The following is a 22289-nucleotide window of genomic DNA, read 5'->3' as shown; positions in this document are numbered from 1 at the left end:
GTCTTGGTTGACCACAAACTTGACATGAGCCAACAGTGTGACGCGGCAGCTAAAAAAGCCAATGCAATTCTGAGCTGCATCAATAGGAGTATAGCATCTAGATCAAGGGAAGTAATAGTGCCACTGTATTCTGCTCTGGTCAGACCTCACCTGGAGTACTGTGTCCAGTTCTGGGCACCACAGTTCAAGAAGGACACTGACAAACTGGAACGTGTCCAGAGGAGGGTAACCAAAATGGTCAAAGGTCTGGAAACGATGCCTTATGAGGAACGGCTAAGGGAGCTGGGCATGTTTAGCCTGGAGAAGAAGAGGTTAAGGGGTGATATGATAGCCATGTTCAAATATATAAAAGGATGTCATATAGAGGAGGGAGAAAGGTTGTTTTCTGCTGCTCCAGAGAGGCGGACACGGAGCAATGGATCCAAACTACAAGAAAGAAGATTCCACCTAAACATTAGGAAGAACTTCCTGACAGTAAGAGCTGTTCGACAGTGGAATTTGCTGCCAAGGAGTGTGGTGGAGTCTCCTACTTTGGAGGTCTTTAAGCAGAGGCTTGACAACCGTATGTCAGGAGTGCTCTGATGGTGTTTCCTGCTTGGCAGGGGGTTAGACTCAATGGCCCTTGTGGTCTATTCCAACTCTATGATTCTATGATTCTCAAATCTGCAAATGACAAAAAGTTGAACCCTTCAGAAATAGGAATAAAATTCAAAATGGCTTTGCTGGAATAGGACACTTACCCAAAATTAACAAAATGAAGTTTAATTGGAGAAAAATGCAAAGTTCTGCTTTTAGGTGAAGAAAAAACAACAGCCAAATGCACAAGTATAGCATGGGGGGGTTAATAAATTGCAAAGGGTTTTGGAAAGGCTGCAGCTGAACATCAGTCTGTGGAAAGAAAAAACCTTTTGTTTCTTGAAGGCCAAGTCTGGATCCAACCAATAATTTCCAAATCACCCAAAGTAATAGAACTATTTTAAGTTTCGAAGTTCTGTGTCCAGTTCTGGGTGCTTCACTTTATGAAGGTTATTCACAAACTGGAACAGTTCAGAGAACAACAAAGATTTTCAAAGATATGGAAAACATCATATGAGTAAAGGTTGGAAGAACTGGCTGTATTTAAGTTTGGAAAAGAAAAAAATGAGGTTGTGATGGGAGGCGGTGATACCATTCTTCAGCGGCCTGATGGGCTTTTACATAGAAGAGGTCAAAGATTTGGTTTTCTTCTGCCGAAGAGGGCAGGACTTGATCTGATGGGCTCAAGTTACAGGAAATAGACTTAAAATCAATAGATTAGATCCAGAGGGGCTCTTGCTTGCATTAGAAGAAGCCTGTCATTACTACCCTCCCAATTGCAGTCATCTATGTCACATCTATGTCATGGCGTTCCGTGTGCTGCGCTGGCTCGCCAGATGCAGCTTTGTCACGCTGGCCACGTGACCCGGAAGTGTCTCCGGACAGCGCTGGCCCCCGGCCAATAGATGTGAGATGGGCGCACAAACCCCAGAGTCTGTCAAGACTGGCCCGTTCGGGCAGGGGTACCTTTACCTTTACCTTTATGTCACATCCCATGTCATTCCTGAGGATTCCCTGACTCTCGGGAGCAGCTTGATGAAGGACATATGGGCTGCAGCAAGGAGAAAGTGGCTGGAAAGTCCAATTCCATGTATGCACTCACATACATTGGAATCTAGCTTGATGGACCTTAAAAGTGCTTAACTTCACCTGGAGTTCATTTCCTCTCATTTTAATTACTTATTCTTAAGGGCATCGTATTTTAAAATAAACCAACATCCATTTAAGGCTTACTGGAGACCACGATAATCCACTTTATAAAGAGCCCCTCCCACTATCAAGAACCTGAAAAACTATTATCTGTGTACAGTCCTAAGGAAAGAGGACTGAAGCAGGAAACAGTATCCATATGAAATTGGCTGTATAAAAACAAACGCATTTACTCATTCGAGCAATAGGTGGCACTGTTGTTTTCTGAAATATAGAAAAGCTGTCAATATTAGGAATAAATCATAGAAATCATAAAGTAGCTGTTACTGTTGTCCTGTAGGGTGATACTAAAATCATGTCAGTGCTTGCGGTATCAGTGGGGAAGTATTCATGTTCCAAAAGGCTAATAATAATATATATTTCATGTCTTCGTATGCACTGGCTTCATGCATGTAAAACTCATAGGAAATGGTCTAGAAACACAATTATGGGGCATATTTCTCCAGGGCATATATAAGGGCATATATATAAGGGCATGTTCAGGTGATAGCTGTCATTACACTCTCTGAAACAGGATACCACGGGACCCTAACAGACTCTCATTTAGACAGGTTAGAATTTTTGTAGGAAGCAGACATATAAGATCTGTTAATTCTTGCCTCGGTAAAACTGAATGAGAGCCAATAAACTGAAGCTTAATCCAGATTAGACTGAGGCACTGTTAGTGGGTGGTTCTCTAAACTGGATAAATGGGAGGTTGCCTGCTCTTGATGGGGTTACATTCCCTCTGAAGGAGCACGCATGCAGCTTGGAGGTCCTCCTGGATCTATTGCTCACTTGAGGCTCAGGTAGCCTTGGCACGGAGTAACTTCCATCATCTTTGGTTGGTGGCCCAACTGTGCCCCTATCTTGGCAAGGAAAGTCTATGCAATGTGTTATACATGAAGCTGTCTCTGAAGACAGTTCAGAAACTTCAGCTGGTGAAGTATTTAGAGGCCAGGTTGCACTGGCTGCAAATTAGTCCTAAATTAGGAATTAGATCTACATCAGGAACAAAGAGGTAATAAATATTTCTATTGTGATCTGCTGTCCCTGTGGAACCTGCCACCTAAGACAGTCACTTCACCTTGCCTCAGAGTGCCTTGTTTCCCATGTAAGAAAATGTTCAATTGTGTGTGGAGGAGACATATAAAATCATTTGAACAGCTCAGAGAATAAGTGGAATTCCTAAAAAATAAGAGAAATAATACACTAATTAAACAATTAAAATGAACTTTTGAGAGCCAGTGTGGTGTAGTGGTTAAGAGCGGTAGACTCGTAATCTGGGGAACCGGGTTCGCGTCCCCGCTCATCCACATGCAGCTGCTGGGTGACCTTGGGCCAGTCACACTTCTCTGAAGTCTCTCAGCCCCACTCACCTCACAGAGTGTTTGTTGTGGGGGAGGAAGGGAAAGGAGAACTCATTCGGGTAGTGGTAAAGCGGGATATCAAATCCAAACTCTTCTCTTCTGTATATAGCAGATGTTAGACTATATCTCTTGCCATCCTTGATTTTTGATCATGTGGACTTTAGGAGCTGGAGTTCAACATGACTGCAGGACCAGAGGTCAGCTACCCTGCTATAAAGTCCACCTTTTACCCTGCTTCATATTTCATTTACCTCCTGCCATTATGCTGTGTAGCTTTCTTCCTGATCCCTCTCTATCCTCAAACAAATAACTTTCTTAATGAGAAATGGTATGTGTTTGAACCTGCAAAATATGTTCTTATTGGCAATTTATAAGAGTCCCCATAAACTGCAAGTAGACAGCTCTGCTTGTGTGTTGTCTATTTCAAAGTTCATAAGTTGAAAGAGTACATATTTCTTTAGAGAAAGTTTGCAGAAAGTCTTGTAGACCATTTTTCAGTTTAGTGCTTAGCATTGGCCTAAGCCGTTTTCTGTTGCTGGTTCAAATGTTTCACTTCCTGAGAGAAAAACTGGATTCTGTAGATGGGTAGCTTTTCACGACCTTGCATTAGGGATGAGGGAGAAATTTAATTTGATTTACATTTAAAGGGGAATGTAACTAATTCACACTTGCCAAATCAACATGTGAACCAAAATGTGCACTATCCGAATTTTGCTGAAGAGTTTTCCAGCCAAGTGATGTGCACAAAAAGGCATGAAAAATGCTTAAATTGGTTAAATGCTTATATTGCGGAGAGCTGCTTTGCAAAAATGTATGTGTGTAAAAGACAATATTATGTACAAAAAAATGTATGTAGGAGGAGAAATTCATCTTAAAATGTTGATGAACTTTCAAAAGTACTTCAGTTCATTTTTTTTTTTTTACTTCTAATTGTAATTCTAATTTACTGACTTTTCCATTAGGCATGCAGATATTATGTTGGACCGTTTATTATGTATTATTTGCTTTAAAAAAAAACCAAACAAAATAAGAGCAGAGATATTAGAGCTGTGTGCAAATGGTCTCTCAAAATCCTCAACCCTATTTGTAGGTTGAGAAAGGTGGGGGGCTATTTGACCTTCAGGAGACCTTCTCTTAACAGTTTTTTTTATAGTGGGGATCACTATTAGCAGTGGCAATAGCCTAGGTTCTTTCTCTGTTTGACTCTACTGTCCAGTATAAAAGCAATGGACTGCTTTTATAGACCAGGCAATAGATAGTTCCTCTTTCTGTATGAGCTTCAGATGTTTCTTGGTAGGTTACCAGCTGAAAACCACACAAGCAGTTGTATCTTAAAATCCCACTTAGAGATAAACTACCAACCAATTTTTTTACCCTAGTTAACCATTCACATACCAAACAATATTATAACACAAAAAAGCATTCTTATTTGTAAATTTATATAACATACCGACAAAACCTTTCCCTCAGCGTTTGCTAATTCTCCACAGTTCCCTTGCCCCATTGCTGAGAATGCAGAAGTGAAACAACATGAGTGTTAGGAAGCCTGCACAGGTGTCAGGAAAACAATTTGTTGTGGCAAGCTGTATTCTAAGATAAGAAAGGGAATAAGAGCAATAACTCATTCACTTAGACACAAATCATGTTGCTAACACTAATGAAGCAGTTGATTTAGGTTTCTCCCCCCAAAAAATTATTTCTTGCTGAGAACTCTCCAGTTGTTTAGCAACTTTAAAGCACCAAGTAGATACAAACTTCTGGCCTGCCTTACCTATATTTATGACCTTCATGTGAGGTGGGTAGGGAGAGGAATCACAAACCCTGGGATTTTTCTCTTGCCCCAGGAAACAGCAATTATCTCACTCTATTCTGAAGAAATTTTCACAACCTGTTTAGGTAGGTTTGTGTACATCATAAGAACATAGTACAGTGGTACCTCGGGTGTAATGGTTCTAGGGGTTGCTTGTGTGTAAATCAACGCCACTCTTGGCTGGTTGCCTGAATGAACCCTTTCTATCTGGACAGGCACGCGCCCGTGGCTGTCTCAATTGCTGGCAGAATCCGTCAGTGGGCATTTCTTGAACTTCTTCCAGCAAAGAAGCTCCTTGACGCTTAGTCTCCTCCTAGCCTCCCTGCGCGGAAGCCTTCTGCGCAGGGAGGGTGTGGGCATCGGAGGACCCGTGCTCTCCCCACTGGTTCCCGGTGAAGAGTCTTGGAGCCACCTCGCCGATTCCCCCACCTGCCCCCCTTCTCCACTGGTGTTACGCTGATTTCCTTCCCCAGAAGATGTGCTGCTTCTCTCTCTCCCGGGACGCTCTCCGGAATCCCTCTGGAGCCCTCCCTCTCCCTCTGGCTCCAATGGCAGTTCCCTGACATTGGGTTACAAACACTTTGGGTTACAAACTCTGCTAACCCGGAAGTAGAACCTCAGGTTGAGAACTTTGCCCCAGAATGAGAACGGAAATTGTATGGCAGTGGTGCGGCAGCAGCAAGAGGCCCCATTAGCTAAAGTGCTACCTCAGGTTAAGAACGGTTTCAGGTTAAGAATGGACCTCCGGAATGAATTAAGTTCGTAACCAGAGGTCCAACTGTAGGTATGTTATAACAGCCATCACTTCTGGTATAAGAATCATCTTACCATAGCACATACCAGGGATTTTCTGTCAATGGGAGAATAAAATTTTCATAAGATTTTATTTATTTATCTGAATCATTTAAAGATTGCCTTTCATCCAGTTATGATCACCGGGGGGGGGGGGTTCCCACAATAAAAAATAAAGTTACTATTTGTCAATAAACATTAGATAAAACCAGGAGTTTACAACATTGCAAGGCTCAAGCTAGCAGATATTTCAAAGGCACTCTTTCAAGTATTTAAATTCTAAGTTATTCAGGGCCTTATAAGTCCGGGTGGCATATAAGCAGCAGTGCAGGTTCTGGTCAATTGATGTTACATGACTCTTGCTGGGTTCAACATTCAGCAAATTGTGAACAATAGTTCTTTTCATAAAATGGCTGAAGTCTGGTTATGATTCCTCCAAGCCACCAGCTAGTGACTAACATAGCTGCTAAGTCCAGTGCATGAAACTACGAAATGTTCCTTGAGGAGCACAGTTCTTAGAGTGGTATCTCTTGTGTTGTCTCTTACAGAGATACTACTCTGAAGAAAGGTTTTATAACTGAAAGAAACTTCCAGATGCATTATTAATATGAATGACCACTGCATTTAATTTGCATAACTTAACTGAATGACTCATACTGTCATTTTGAATGACTCAGATTGGCATTTCAGTGTCATTTGACCTCACTATTTACAACCCAGTTCCTCCATCTACACCCAAGTAATATAAGCCTGTCAACTGAGGATAACTCTTCATGCATCTAATGAGCTGAATTATAGTCTACAAAAGATTGTACCATAATAAATGTGTTATTTTTTTAGCTATTTCAAGACTTCGTTGTTTATACCTTCCTTTGTTGGTTGTACATGGGATTACCTCAAGAAACTATAGACCTAGCACCTGTTTGAGTGCAGTCTTCTTCCTCCCTCCCTCTATTTTTGGTGCTCCTCCATTTTTCTTCTTCCCATAAGGTAGAAGTAATATTCATACAGTGATAAAGTGTTGGTTTCTATGCTTCCCACATAACCCCAAAGTCTTGTAGTAGTGTGAACTGTAAGGTTGGATGAGGAAACATTGTTGAGTACGCAATCTTAAGAAATGTAAAACTACAATCTGAATCATTTAGATTGCAATTCTGCACACAGTTTAACTGCCATTGACTGTTTCAGCTGCTAATCTCTTAATAATCCTTAGTTTTAACTAATGACTTAACTTTTTATGAGAAATTTAAACTGGTGACAATCACCAGTGCTTCAAATTTCATATTGAATTTTATATTTTTTTCAGGACTTCACATACAAAATCTCATCTTAAAGCAGATGCATCTTATACACCCATGAAATATGCTTGGCAACAAAATCTCTATGATTTTGATGAGGACTGCAGCCTTCAGAAAGATAAAGATGAACTGTTCTTTGAAGATGCAGAGTTATATAAAAAATACAGGTCAGGTCATATATTTATATTTCCTAAATTGTTTTTTAGGATAGAATCTAGCAGTTTGGGTCACTACCATTCTGTAAAATCACTTGCTATCCACCCTAATCTCTTTCCATACTTTGTGGAATTAGAAATTTGCAGAAATGGTAATCACGTCCCTCTTATAATTTGGGATGGAGGCAGTGGCAGAGCTTCATGCTCCTGCACCGGGGGTGGGGTGGGGTGGAGAGCAGGTGGGGGCGTGGCTGGCGTGCTTCCTGAGGGTGTCGCGCACTGCCCGCAGGGGCGTGGTGCACTGCCCGCAGGGGTGTGTTGCCCAGCTCGGGCGGGGGGGGGCAGCTGCTATGGCACCCCACCAGGATTGCGCTGCTGGGGGCGGTGCACTCCCCCCACTCCCCCCTTCCTCCCCCAGTGGATGGGGGATAACTGGGGCTCCACCCTTGAATCTTAGGTTCACAACAGTCATTTCATAGTCCCCTAACAGCTCTGCTAGTGCCCAGGCTCTGAAAGTCATACAAATGTTACCTAAGAATGCTGACCCTACAGAAGAGAAAGAAGTTTGTTGAATATAAACTTGGTGGGAAGGAAAAAAGGAACAAGAAAGTTGGATTAAAAGCAAAGTCGCATTAAAAAACTCTTTAATTGTCTAAAAGGAAGAGTCAAAATGTCTTACATATTTTGAAATATTTTACAAACTAATTTGAAGGCTCTTCATTATTCCATTGCCAGCTCACAGTGACATATCATTTGTATTCTGTTTTCTCTCTGTGACATTAAAAATGAAGTCGGACTGAAGAGACTTGCTGGGCTGTATTTCAGTTAATCTTATTTCAAAATTTTCAAGTAAGCACAGAGAAGCACAATACATCTTAGATAAAGGTGAAGTCTATTCCAGTATTGTGTGGTGTCTAGAAAACTTCTTTATGAGGCTTAATCAATAAGCTCCTCTATGCTCTCCCTCTAGACCAGGGGTCTGCAACCTTTAAGACAAAAAGAGCCACTTGGACCCGTTTCCGAAAAAACAACAACTGGGAGCCGCAAAAACATTGCAACATTTAAAACAAATATAACACTGCATATATTGTTTCTTGCCTTAATGCTATATATACAGGATCGTGCAGTCAGCTGTCAATCTCAAGAAAAAAGGACAAATTAATAGCTAATTAAAATATTTAATTTACAACCAGGTAACCAGGTTAATGGGACTTTTGCTCCTGAACCTCAGTGCTCAGTGTCTGCACATCAGGGCTGTAAGACGTCACCTTCATTTTCACACAGGCTTGCAAGGTGTCATCTGTGAGGCATGATCGGTGTTTGTTTTTAATATAGTTCATGTTGGAGAAGACCTGCTCACATACATATGTGGAAGAGACCACAAGGGCCATCGAGCCCAACCCCCTGCCAAGCAGGAAACACCATCAGAGCACTCCTGAGATATGGTTGTCAAGCCTCTGCTTAAAGACCTCCAAAGTAGGAGACTCCACCACACTCCTTGGCAGCAATTCACCAAACTTTCACCTAACTTTCCCCTGCTTAAGTTTAAAAAGGGGCTTCAGGCAACTAACTCCACGTGGAATTCCACGCAACCGCGACTGCATAATCAATGCCACAAAATGCCAAAGAAAATTAACCAGGGCCCCAGTGAACCATACATATAGTGATAATAAAAAGCTATTTAGGCCTTTCTCACCCCCTGTTGGGTGTGGGTGCATTTTCTGCAGACCAAAAGCCAAAAGTCTAGATAGCGCGGCCCTCAGCCTCCAGCTGGCTGCCAGGCAGGTGCACCCTTGGCGACGCGCAGGTAACTTGCCGCCGCTCCTGGAAGCTCCGCTGCGCGCCACCTCCCTCCAGCCAGGTGACTCCACCGCCCGCCGGTCCATCCATCCACCGGCCCCTTCCGCGCGCCAGCGGCTTCCTCTCCTTTTGCGCGCCCGCCACTCCCTTCCGCGCGCGGGGACTCCATTCCGGGGGCTGCCTGCAGCCGCGTACGTGAGGCAGCCTGTGCCGGGGACAGCCGAGGGGAGGGGACTGGGGGAGGAGGAGGAGGAGGCGGCGGCGAGGGCGGAGGGAGCGGGCGAGCCGTGGCGGAGCTGGAAGGGGAATTTCAAAACAAGCTGCACGAGGGAAGGAGGGAGCCGAGCTGGCAGGCGAGGCGGAGCGCGCACGGAGCTGGCAAGCCGGGGAGGGGGCGCCCGTCGGGGGCTGGCGGCGCGGGCGTGGGGATTGATGCTGGAGGGGCGCCCGAGATTATTGGGGGGGGCGGAGCCCCCCCAAACGAATTTTTGAGGGGGCTCGGGCCCCCTCAGGCCCCATGGAGTCTGCGCCTATGCCTCCGCTCCTTGCCTCCGCCACTCGCCTCCTCCCCTCACCTCCGCCCCTCGCCTCCTCCCCTCGCCACCGCCCCGGAGCCGCAGCAAAGGCTTTAAAGAGCCGCATGCGGCTCTGGAGCCGCAGGTTGCCGACCCCCGCTCTAGACCATTCTATACTTTCAGTTGATCTCTCTTTCCACAATTTCACCTTTCCACCTACCCAATTTCTCAATATCTGTGCTCAACTTTCTTTGTATTATGGTTTGTATCTGAATTCAGATGTCAAAAGCACAAGTTGTAGAAGTAAACGAAGTTTTGGCACACTCCATTTGCCTTGCTCTTTTTTGTCCATTACCATGCAATGAAATATTTACAGAGCATTTTTCTGCAGCTCTATGTCTTTTTGTTTACTTCAGGCATCAGCCTAAACTGACTGAAGATTTGCAGAAAACTCATCATCAACAGTTTGAATTTAGAAATGGGAAGATTATCAACTGTAGCTTTCGAAATCTTGCTTTAGGTGTGGAGAATTCTGATCTGCGCTCTGGCGCTGAAGTGGTTTTGTTGGAAAAGAAATGTGACAGTATCAATCAACACTGGATATGGAGAGAGGATAGCAGGTGAACGTTCACTGTCGGAAATGTGGTAGAATTTCACAAGAATTAAATTGCATTATTAGCGGGACTTCCAATCAGGCTAAGTTACTTTTCCATTTCACTTGTTCTTCAAGTGCAGATATTGCGGGCCTCAACCACCAGCTAGTTCTAACATTTTCTAAGAAGGTCTTTCAAAAATGAAAGCATCTTAGACAAGGGGCTAAGAAAACAGCCAAAATTAAAAATTCCGTTTACAAAAGACCCTGCATTTTAGTCTTAAATATGCTACACTTTCTGTGAACCCTTGTGCATAGCTCAGCCTTAGTATGTGTAACTGCAATAACCCAATATTTTATTCTTCTTTACCCTTTCCCTTTGTCTGTTGAATCCCTCCCATCAAGTTCTACATTATAAGCCCCTTGGGGCAAGGACTTGTCATCTCAACTTTTTGTAAAGCGCCATGTTACACGGATGGTGCCTATTTATTGTTTTTAATTATTTATTTACTTAGCAAAATTCAACAAAACTTCCAAGTCCTTTACAAGAAACCTTTCCTTGTCACCTCCCACCTTTTCTTCTCACTCTTTCCTTCTCACCTCACTGTCACAGAACTTTGGAGACAGAAGATGAAGCCCCTTGAGGTCACACTCTGGGGATGAGGGTGAGCAATCCCTAAGACTCACTGCTGCACTCTGTGGCATTAAAATGTCCATGCAGTGCTTTGTGTAGAACCAGTTCAATGTTATTACTGAGAAATATATCTTTCAAAGAATCTAAAAGTAAGATATACATTTAGCAATGAAAAAAACTTTTTTTAAAAAAACTGTCTTCTGATTTCCACCTGACCTTTCTGTTCCCAGGACATTTCATCTTGTGCTGGACCCCCAATTAGTGCTAGCAGTATCGATGCCCAGCATACTCAATGGGTATCCAAAGAGTCCTCTGGAAATGCAAGGGTGTCCTGTCGTCCTTCAGGTAAAACTGTTTGTGTGCTTATATAGTTTTACACTGCTTATATGTCAAAGTGGCTTCTAAGTAGTTTACAACTATAAAATGAACTTATAATTAACACTGACATTAAAACATCCTTAATTAAAATATACAATGAAAGATTAAAAACATAATAATTAGCACACTTGGAAATGGTTAAAACAATAGCATCAGAAGTTCAGTTCAAGGGAAGAATGCTTGCCTAAACAGGTGTGTTGGCACATAATAGCAACTCTGATGGGGCCTTCTGCATTTCAACAGGGAGGGTATTCCATAACATTCACCTTAACAGATTTCATTAGGTGAACATAGTGCCCTTACTGTGCAAGGAAGAAGGTAGTTTTTTAGGTAACCTGGTCCAGAGTTATTTAGGGCTTTGTATTTAAGCAGCTGAACCTTAAAACTGGCTCAGTAGCTAATAGGCAGCCCTTGCAGGCCCCTCAGCACTAGTGTGATACCTCTGATAAGGAACACCAGTCATTACCCGAGCTGCAGCATTCTGCATCAGCTGCAGCCTCCAGACCAGCTACAAGGGAAGCCCCACATAGAATACATTGCAGTAATCCAGACATGAGGTCACCAATGCATGTGTGATAGTGGCCAAGTGATCCCTGTCCAGGAAGGGTGCTATTATAACTGTATGTACAACAAGGCTAAAAACCAGCAGGATGCTGAAGAAGAAGCAGAAGAAGAAGAAGAAGAAGAAGAAGAAGAAGAAGAAGAAGAAGCGGGAAGGTATATATCTTACCAGATAAACCTGAATATTTTAAAACATTTTCTTTAAAAATACCAGTTTGGAGAGAGAGAACGCAAAAAATAATAATAATCTTAAAACAGGATGGCCTATTTTATGTTCTCACAGAAACACAAAGAATGTAAAAATGGAGCTGCCAATCAAAGGTGGAATTACATGGAAACTACAAAGGTTATTAGTGCCTTTTACAGCACAACCCTGGATCAAGAAATCACAGCAGCAAATTATTCTTCGATTTGCACATTTTCCGTGGCCAGCATGGAGAAAATTGACCAACCAGTAAGTAATTTTTGTTTTCTGTATAGACTAGAGAAATTTGACTTCGCTAAATCAAAAGGGTGGCTATGTAGACATGTCTAGATGTATCTGTGCACCAATACCCAATAGAAAGAGATATCAAATATTCCGCTTCTTGTTGTCTGTGGTTAACAGAAGGAACAAGGATAAGGCAGGAATCAGGCTAGTGTAAAATCATGTGATTCATGCACACTCTTAGAAAACACATTGTTTTATGGCACAATAAAGACTAATAAATTTATTATGACAATTTGATTGTCTTCAGGGAGACTGAAACGCTGGTTGGGGGACTTTTCACTATTCCTAAACATATTGTAACTAATATTAAGGTGGTCATCCTTGAACAAACAAATTTAAATGCAGATGGCAATCTGAGAGCATTCAATGTTATCACATTGTGGATTGAATTGGTGCAGTGGAACTTTAGTTTAGCACACCAGTTGACATACCAATACCAAAATGTTTGCGTTTTCAACTATTGTTCCTTGTGGGTAGTCACTGTTAATAAGGTAATTATCACCATCTAGGTTTTTCTACATTTCCTTTCCTTCTGATCTCACTGCTTACAAGTGTGTGGCGTACCTGCCACTCAGGACACAATTTCATGCATTTGATGAAAGCTTATGACATAATAAATGTGTAAATCTTAATGTGCTACAAGACTCTTTGTTGAGTTAGCATCTTGCAGCAAAAACAGCTACACCCCCTGGAAGTTGTTGCATTGTTTTATGTTCATTTTGTGAAGCTATTGGGAAGTTCTTCTTCACAGATCTCATTGAAGTGAATGGGATCAGTGAAAGGGTACAAAGTACCCCAATGTGATTATATGGATTTTATGGGAAACATGAGGAGATTATCCATCTTAACAAATAGTGTGGTTCAGGTACTAAAACATCAACATGGAAGCTGCTTTTCTGTCAGTTCATACCATTGTGTAGCCTTTGCAAACCTGTTTCTACTTTGGGGGGGGGGTGAATCACACCGATCCCCACCACTTTATTGTTATCTCATGTTACAGTTGGTTTGTCTGGACCTTCATGACTGGTTCAGTTCAAGTGAAATTGGCCTTCAAAGCCCTAAATGTCTTGGGACCTAAATATAGGCAGGAGTCATCTCATATCAGCCTATCTGTGTCATAAAATCTTTGGTTGAGGCCCTTCTCTGAGTGCTTTTCTTTTTCACAGTGGCACCCCATCTTTGGCGCGCCCTCCACAAAAAGGTATGCTTGGCATTGACATTACAGTCTTTGTGGCACCACATTAAGACTTGAAAAGAAAAAATGCCCAAGCATTTTAAACGTTTATGTTACTTCAGAATACATTCACACAAATGTCTACCCAGGAATAAGCCTCACTGAGCTCACTCAGACTTACTCCCAGGTACTCATCCGTTCTATAAATGTGCATTTAAAAACAACAACCAAGGATTCTGTCAGGGAACTGACATCGGAGCTAGAGGCGGAGGGAAGGCTCTCAAATGATGCTGGAGAAGGGCCCAGCAGGGAGAGAGGCAGCTCCGCAGATGGGGAAGCAAATCAGCGCAACACCAGGGATATAGAGGGGCTGATGGGGGAATCGGCGAGAGGGCTCCAGGACTCTTCACCGGACACCAGCGGGGAGAGCACGGGTTCTCCGCTACCCACGCCCACCCTGCGCAGAAGACTTCCGCGCAGAGAGAGTAGGAGGAGACTGGGTGTCAAACAACTTTTATGTTGGAAAAGATTTAAGAAACGCCCACTGACGGATTCTGCTAGCGACTGAGGCAGCCACGAAGTGAAGGGCTGCCCAGACTGAAAGGTTTAGCAAGGCAACAAAGCGTGGAGAGGCGGCAACTTACGCACGAGCAACCCATACACATTACAGATTCCATTTTAACAGAAATGGAATGGAACAGCTGCAACATTTTAAAAAAGTTATAATAAAAATATATACTTTTTAGGGAAATGTTACCTGCTCCCCCCCGGCAAAAAAAAAGAAAGTGAATATGACATCTGTTATTCAAAAACTTGCTGTCTGTATCCAAAAAGTTAGAAAAATATTTGTATTTGTTTATATGTATTTAATACAAATACATCTTAGTATTTTCTGAACATTTTGGATGTAGACAAGTTTTTGAATAATAAATGTCATATTGGATCACTGCATTTTTATTATGGGTTCTGCCCTTCCCAACCCCCATTTTTAATTGGTTTCAACCATTTTTATTTATAGGGCTACTATTTTCTTTCACTGTGTGGAAAGCAGAAGGTAAAGATATGCTTGGCTTGTGCAAGGACCATAAGAGGAAAGAAGGACCTGAAAAAGTTGCTCCCTGGTACTGTATTCTCCTGTGCCTCTGGTTCTGAGGAAGGAAAGCATTTATCCATCTGGCCCTATAAGTGTCTTGATGTTAACAAGGTTTGTGACAGTGTTCCTGCTTTTCAGTGACACCTCCTGCCATGTATATATGCATTTAGTGTAATCCATTAGCTGGCAATGTTAAGCCTTTTCTTGCAGATTACTTTGAAACATTGGCAATCTGTATTTCAGTCTGGAGATTAAAATGAGATTAGATTCACAATTTTTCTTGCTGGAAAATACTAGACACAGGTTAATATGGACTTAGGTATTCTGCACATGCTTTAGGGCTATTTCACTTTAAGTATAATTTTAAACATTTTAAAACTTACCCTGGCATTAAAATCAGGTTCTGGAGTTGAATTGTGGATTAAGTTAAAATCCTACTTTGATCAAAGCATTGTTTCTGAGCCAGAGTTTCCTATCTGGTAGCTGCTCTCAGACTCTGGAACTTCCTTCCTAGAGAAATTAGACTGGCTCCCTCCTTGTACTTCTGCCAGCAGGTGAAGACATTCTTGTTAAGGAGGCTTTTAATTATTGGTGTTTTAATATATTTTTAATCTCTGATGGAAGCCGCCCAGAGTCTCTGGGGAAACCCAGCCAGATGGGCAGGGTACAAATAATAAATTATTATTATTATATTATTGTTTCAGGAGGCTTTGGGGAACTGACTATTTTTAAGGAAAGGGCTGGTGCTATGTTGTTTTTATTGTAATGGTTTGTATTTATTAACACAGGTCATATATGTATTCTATTAATGTTTAATTGTTTTTTAAATGATTTTCTTTTCTGTTTTGAGCTGTGAGCCACCTTGAGTCCCTGTCAAACAAAAAGGCTGGATAGAAATCAAATATAGTTATAATCTGTAAAATGCAACAATACTAGCCAATACCATATAATTATTTTATAATGCTCTCCCCACTTTTTCTATAATTATCTCCCCACACTTTATCTTTACTGCTATATTCAAACACACACCAAGGATACTATCCATAATGTAAGATTTTGTTAATCTTATGACCAGATGCCCTGCTAAATTTATTAATTAACATAAGCACATTCTTAAATGATTTTTCTGGCTCTCTTAAAAAAAACCTATGCCACATCTATGTAAAGATTTGTCTATAAAATGCTTTAAATCGTAAGGTATATTTATAGTCAGATTCTCTGAGCAGTTCTGTAATTTGCAAGGTTCCCACTAAGTACTGCACTGTAGCCAATGAAAAGAACATTTCCCCAGAAGCTTATAAGCCTATTAAAAGTCAACAACATGGAATATGGTTGACAATATGACCCTTGGGTGCACATATACTGATTGCCAGAACAGCAGAGATATAAACATAACACACAACAAGAAGCTTTTCAGGCCTTACCACAATAAAAAAAGTATATAGAAAATTGTGTTGGGGGGTATTCATCTGGATGCAAGTGACAAAATAACAAGCAATTTTTTTACTGTCTGAACATTTGAGAAAGAAGGGCTTAAAATCCTGGTTAGTAGTCTAGGAGTAATTTTCTTTTGAGATGTAATATGTAACGAGGGCAGTGCTTTTTTCTGGGGAGACGCAGGGGTGAGCATACCCCTAAACATTTTGTGAATCTTAAGTTTGGCCTCATTGAGGGGCAATATTTCAGTATGAGTAGGAAAATGAGAGTACCCGTGAACATTTTTCTTGGGGGGGGGGAAGCACTGAACGAAGGTGTAACCTTAATTATGTGGGGAGGTTAGCGAAAACATTTGTTCAGGAGTGTCTGTTCACCAAAGGCCAAATCCAATTTCCATTCAGTTTCATATAAAGGCATCACAGAAGTGTGAGGGCTTTTTTGTTTTGTTTTACTGATTTAGTCAATATGTTCAGCTTAATATATATATTTTTATTTCATCAATATAACAGTAAGACATCCTATATCTGTGTGTATCCCCAACATTCGTTCATGTAATCCCATTGAAGTATATTATGCATATCTCTCAGTAGTATTTTAATAAAAGTTCAGTTTGGTGTCCTGTGTAGTTCACAACTCTGTGCAACTCATAGTGACATATGCAAATAATAGTCACATCATTTTCCCACAAGGAACAGCACTTGAATCAGTGAGTTACCATTTAAAAATTCACTTTAACAGAAGTCATGATTGCATCTTCTTTCTTTTATCCTAAAGACTGATTTGTCCACTTCTGAAGCTGAATCCACCTTACATTATTTAGAAGAATTTCTAGCATCTTTGAGGACAGAAACATCATTGCAAATAATCTCAGAAAAGATGTCTGCAGCTGTAAACCAAAGAGCTGTGAAAATTATTGCATACAGAAATGGAGCTGGTTACAGAAATGGGCAGCTAATTGTTGCTAATACATTTCCTATGGTGAGTAGCAATCCTCTAGAGATCATCCTAACAGAATTGACCTGGACAAGCAGTAGGTATCAGATCATGGCCAAGAATCTCATGCTAACAGCTAGGGAGAGGGGTTAGATAGGGTGAGTGTGTGGTGTATGGTGGAGAATGATTAACACATCCTCGCCTGGCACTGCTGCTTTGATCAACTATTTTTATTATTTCTTCCACGAGGGAAGGAAAGACAATTTTTATTTATTTTGCCAGGCAACAAAAAGTTTTGTGTTGGCCCTGACATGTTCTCTAGTATATGTAAAGAGGCTCATTTAATGTTTTGACAACAGAGTATAAACATAAACCATTAAATTGCCCTCGTGTCATTATCTCATGTTAAATGCTAATGCATGTTTGGAAAAAAAGTTTATCTGGTATTGACTTTAACAAAAGGTTTCCATATTGCTGATATCTACGACCGAACCAATTATCTTGTGCATTCAAGGACAAATTAGATATGACCTTAGAGAGGCACCACTTTAAGTTTCATGAGTGTTTTTACTGTTGCAAATAACAGCTGCGAGGGATGAAGGGAGAATGAACCACCGGGACTTGAACTAAAAGGGGTGCGATGGAGCAACTAACCCGTTTTTCCTGATGTGCTGCCAACAAAAATCCCCCTGACATTGTTGTTTGCATTGGGAAGAAAGCTCCCATTGGCACCATTAGCAGCTTTCCATCTAATGCAAATAGCAACTGTGGGGCAGTTTTTGTTGGCACCCCCTTTGTTGTTAAAATCCCCTTTCTCATGTTTCTCATGCTTCGCTATCTGTTACTGGTTCCTGAGAGAGGGATGCACAGAGAGCTTAGAGCAGTGTGGGAGCAGCAATCGAACCAATACGATGCTCCTGCCATCATACCCACACGACCACACTGAGCTCTCTGTGCCTCACCCTTTTCCTTCTCAGGAACCAGCAGTGCCACCCTGCCTGCGCCACTTCGCCAACCACTACTGACACAACTTAAAAGTGATGCATTTAGTGCCCCATGTAGTTTGGTCCTCGTCCTATAAAATGTGAGGGTACACAAAGATGCACCCCCAAACTCAGCCCTCCAGATGTTTTGGGACTACAACTCCCATCATCCCTGACCACTGGTCCTGTTAGCTAGGGATGATGGGAATTGTAGTCCCAAAACATCTGGAGGGCCGAGTTTAGACTAGGACTGAGGTGACCCAGGTTCAAATACCCACTCTGCCAAGAAGCTCTTGGAGTAAACTTCTGCTAGCCGAAGCTACATCTCAGGGTAGCTGTGAGGAGAAAAGGGAGGGGAGAGAGCCTAAATGCTGTTTGGAGGAATAAATAACAGAAAGAAAACTCTGAGGATGGCAATTTAAGCATTTTTATTAAATATTTGGAGTTAGTAAGCTTAATTATATGTCATTAACTTTTCCCCTTCTGTAGCTGCTTTCTTTATGCACAAGACGACTTGAACTTAACAGGACAGCAAGTAGACTGTACACAAGTGAAGGGACCTTAATTCTTACATTGAAGGATTTAGTCTTGAGCGCTGTAAATGATTATTTCAGAAAGCAGGAGTCTGAAAAACGAGGTGAAGGAGCAACTTTTGTTCCTGGCTTTAACGAAAACGCATCTGTGTTGCTTGTGAAAGGTAAAATACCATCCTCAGCAAGTTCCCAATTAAATTTCTCTTTAACTAGTATGTAAATTATTTCACTTCACAGAGCTAACTTTTTTTGTAGTAAAGCTATAGGGAGCCTGTTTGCTAGTATGCTGCCAAGAAATATCTTGGAAGTCTCTCACTTTGTTTTCTATTTTCACAAGGAATAATGGCATCTCATGGAGAAAAGATTAATGTTGGTACACTGTATTTGAACAAATGTTTAATTTTTTTTGTTTTATTTTAGAATGCTTCTGCAGGTTCTAATTACCGTAGTTATTTGTACAATACATCTTATCATGAATCTTTAAATGGGCCAAATATTACTTTACATACACATAAATTGTGAAAGCATATACATTTAGCTTATTTTCAGATGGAAGTTATATATTATATATCTTTTTATATATTATTCTTTTTTAAAATATATTTTTATTAATTTTCCAATAGCGTTTCAATAGCAGCCTCATTCTAACAATACCAATTTTATCCAAGTAATACAATTATCAATGCCATTTATTCAGATGTCAAATTATACAATTTGTTTAAACTGGCCCCCTCACATGCTAGAGTTGATGAGTTCATTCTTCTACCTTTTTTCTGCATTCCAAAATTTTAATAATTTCCATTCCATTCAGATATAACAAACCCTTATATAAGAGCTACAATCTTGTGATTTCTGTTTGTGTTGGTGTAATAGATAATGAAATGAAATCTGCTCCTAGTCCAAACCTTTTACATCCTTGTAGCTGGGTTGTTTTCGCAGTTTCTTATCTCATCGTCTCTGGCACGCGCCTGTAGTTTACTTCAATTACAATCCAATTAACAGGATAAGCTGTGCTTCCAGGAATGGGATGGGGGGGGGGGAGTCGTGGCAGCCGTAGTGTTCTGTGCACCCAGTGCCTTTGCCTGCCCTCACATTCCATGAGGAAGCGAGTGCCAGACCACCAGACAAACTGTGGGTGAGAGTCTAGTCCCTCTTCCAGCCGAAGACGAAAGCAGATAATGAAATTCCCCCATCATTATTTGATTATCTCTGTCTGTCTCTCTCCCATGGTGTTGGGGAGACTCCATTCCTGCCGCACTGGAAACAGGAAGCTGGTGGAAGTTAAAATTCAGTAGTCTGCAGGCATACTCCAGGGTTCACTCCAGACAGTGGCAAGCTTGAACATTTGCCCAGGCACTAAGATCAGTGAAGGGTTCACCATCCTAAGAGTGCTACCATTTCCACCTTGCTCAAATTATATTTTGAGACTACTTTCCCCTGTAATTTCACGTGTAAATCACACTGAGTTACTTTAGTTAGAGAGCCTAAAAGACTATGTAGCACAAGAAATACAGGTTGTGATACTTCCACGCAAAGCTGAACCACATATGAGTACAGTAACCATTCACAACAGCACTGATAAGCAATAAAACTCAGCCCTATTAAGTCTAAAACAGATATAATCAAACTTGATGATAAATTTCAGTTCAGCAGTTTAGTGCTGGGTTCTCCTGAAAGAATGGTGAATTTCATATCAGTATCTGAGCACTTGGGGGACTAAAATGTTCTCCCAATGGGTTCACAAAAAAACTTATGTTAGAATTATCTGGAAGGTGCCACAATATTCTTCTGTTGTTTTTGCAGCAACCCATCTGGAATTTATTTCAGTGAATATATGCAAAGTATGTGGGAATTCCTTTTTCTCAATGAAGCAAAAGAAATTATGAGTCTGCAACCATACAGTGCACAAAGAAACATGTATTTGTTAAGTTTAAATTCCTGCTTTATTTTTTAGTACCACTGAAAACAACTTTCTATATAATTTCTGTCTCTTGTTAAGCATAGCCATTCTTGTCTAGTGCAGTATTGATCTAGCTTTCAAGAATTCAATTCTATATTTATATTGGAAAGAGTTTTATATATTTTCAAAAAAGTATACCTTTGATCATTATCTAAAAATGAAGCATGGGGTAACTTTCCCATTTATCATCTTGTTATGTTTTTAATATAGGTCTAGTTTACTTTTAGGGCTCTTTTTATGTCTATATTTTTCATTTAAGTATTTCTTTCCTATGTATTATTTCCCAATCTTTATCAAATATACTCAGAAAAGGGCTCATCTTATCTGCTTTAGTCCCCTTTATTTTCCTTCCTATTGATTTCCTAAGCAGTACACAAGCCCACTAGAGTCTTCTCATTATAAGTTTGCTGCTGCTTTATATTAGGCATCTTTCAGCTTATGAAGTTTACAGATTTTTAGCTCATCCACTCAAAAATTTAAAGCAAAAGCTTCGAAAAACATACTTAAAAATCAGTACAGCACATTGAAGATTGGCAATTACCCATCATTTCTTCTTCTCAGCAAAAGAAAAGGCCAATACTTCTTTGAAATTTAGTAAATATAGCTGATATCTGTTGCGTAAATAAACTTTATTATTTTGTATTTGATAAAGTATTCGCTTTGTGTGGTAGATGGAAGCCCACTATCACATTTAGGGGTGTGGGAGAGCAAAGCCAAGGAAAGAAACAACAACAGAAGAAACATTCTAAAATAAGATGTTTTCTGAATAAGTTGTGAGAAATATTGAGGTTAAATGTGAGAACTAAAGGTCCATTTCCATGGTCCATTGCAAAGTAGGCTGGAGACACATTTGTATCAGTGAAATAAAAGAAATTACAACTTTCCAAGCATGCAATGTATAAAGGAAAGATTTGTTTCTTTAGATTTTCTTTTCCCCTTTAAAGGAAGAGTAAATAAATGTACTATTCATGGGATCCTCTTTAGTAACCATGGACTGCAAATAAATACAGCTGCAAATAAAACGTTTTAAGTGTGTTTTAAGTGCAATATACAATGTGACACTAGATGGCGATGGTGAGCCTTATGGAAAATCCAATTTATTTTTTTAAATGCTTTAAAAAAAGCATTTTTAGAACGTTTTTTCTATGTGTTTGGATTCCACTGGTGTAAACAAATTTCCTTTTGTTTTCTGTTGAAATTGTTAAGTTTAACCCTTCTTGTCCGCTGTGGTACAGAAGGTTAAACTGTAATGGTGATCCCTGCCTGACTGAGTAACGGATTTTTATTTGTGCAATAGGACTTCTCCTTCCTTCCTTCCATTTTGTAGCACTCCACGCATATCCAAATCTGCTGCGGTGAATTCCCCAACCCTCTGGAGCAGCGGGTTTTTTTTAAAAAAAACACCAAGATTTTCTTGGTTTACAAAAGTACATGCATCAGGCTGTTAAGTCTTTTCTACAGATCAGTTACATTTGTTGTGAGACTTTAGTGTTGAGTACAGTATAAGGTTGGGGAAGAAAAAGGAAAACGGGGGAGGGACTTTTTATAGTGTAGGTGTGGGGTTTTGTGTCAGTGTCAACTGGATAGGCTCTCTTTCTATCTGCCTGTTACATTTCCTTGGTAGTGAAAGGGGTTAAGGGGACCCAGGGTGTGGCTGTTCGTTTGTGGCTGGCTGCAGTGGGGTTTGTTTGCATTTGTGAGGGAGTGGGAAGGGCTCGTTGGGTCGAGTAAGCCATATTGATTCCTATCCTGTCAGTGGGTTATTGTTGTTGTCTTGCTGGGCTGTGTATGTGATAAAGGGGAGCCATACTGGAGTGAAGGCATCCTCTTCTATTTGTCTATTCTTCAGTCTGTTTCCATCTTTTCTAGCAAAGCTGTTCCTGTACAATTTGGCTCTGGAGCAGATTTGAGGTTGGATGGGATTTGGGGGATAGGAGAAGAAGAGGAAACAACCCCATTGCATGAACAGAAGCACACACACAATGTTAGATGTCACTGCATATTTATATTGAAGATA

At 40.8% G+C, this 22289-nt stretch overlaps 1 protein-coding gene across 7 annotated transcripts in view; it reads left to right on the top strand.

Annotated features, from left to right (window-relative positions):
- DCDC1 (doublecortin domain containing 1) overlaps nt 1-22289 on the top strand; it is a 250032-nt gene that overhangs the window by 213203 nt on the left and 14540 nt on the right. For all 7 annotated transcript variants that reach the window (XR_014218616.1, XM_082218872.1, XM_082218870.1 and 4 more), the window contains exons 26-32: nt 7043-7201; nt 9921-10124; nt 10961-11075; nt 11953-12123; nt 14352-14537; nt 16638-16841; nt 18269-18476. Coding sequence is in view for 6 of the 7 variants with exons in the window: in XM_082218872.1 (XP_082074998.1) it covers nt 7043-7201; nt 9921-10124; nt 10961-11075; nt 11953-12123; nt 14352-14537; nt 16638-16841; nt 18269-18476 (1247 nt within the window). In the remaining variant the exon portion in view is untranslated. The remainder of the gene's footprint in view (nt 1-7042; nt 7202-9920; nt 10125-10960; nt 11076-11952; nt 12124-14351; nt 14538-16637; nt 16842-18268; nt 18477-22289) is intronic.

This window comes from Podarcis vaucheri, assembly GCF_965113315.1.
Source record: "Podarcis vaucheri genome assembly, chromosome: 1".
NCBI classification, from domain to species: domain Eukaryota; kingdom Metazoa; phylum Chordata; class Lepidosauria; order Squamata; family Lacertidae; genus Podarcis; species Podarcis vaucheri.
Note: the sequence above shows the minus strand (reverse complement) of the source record. Positions and strands in the feature narration are given on the sequence as shown.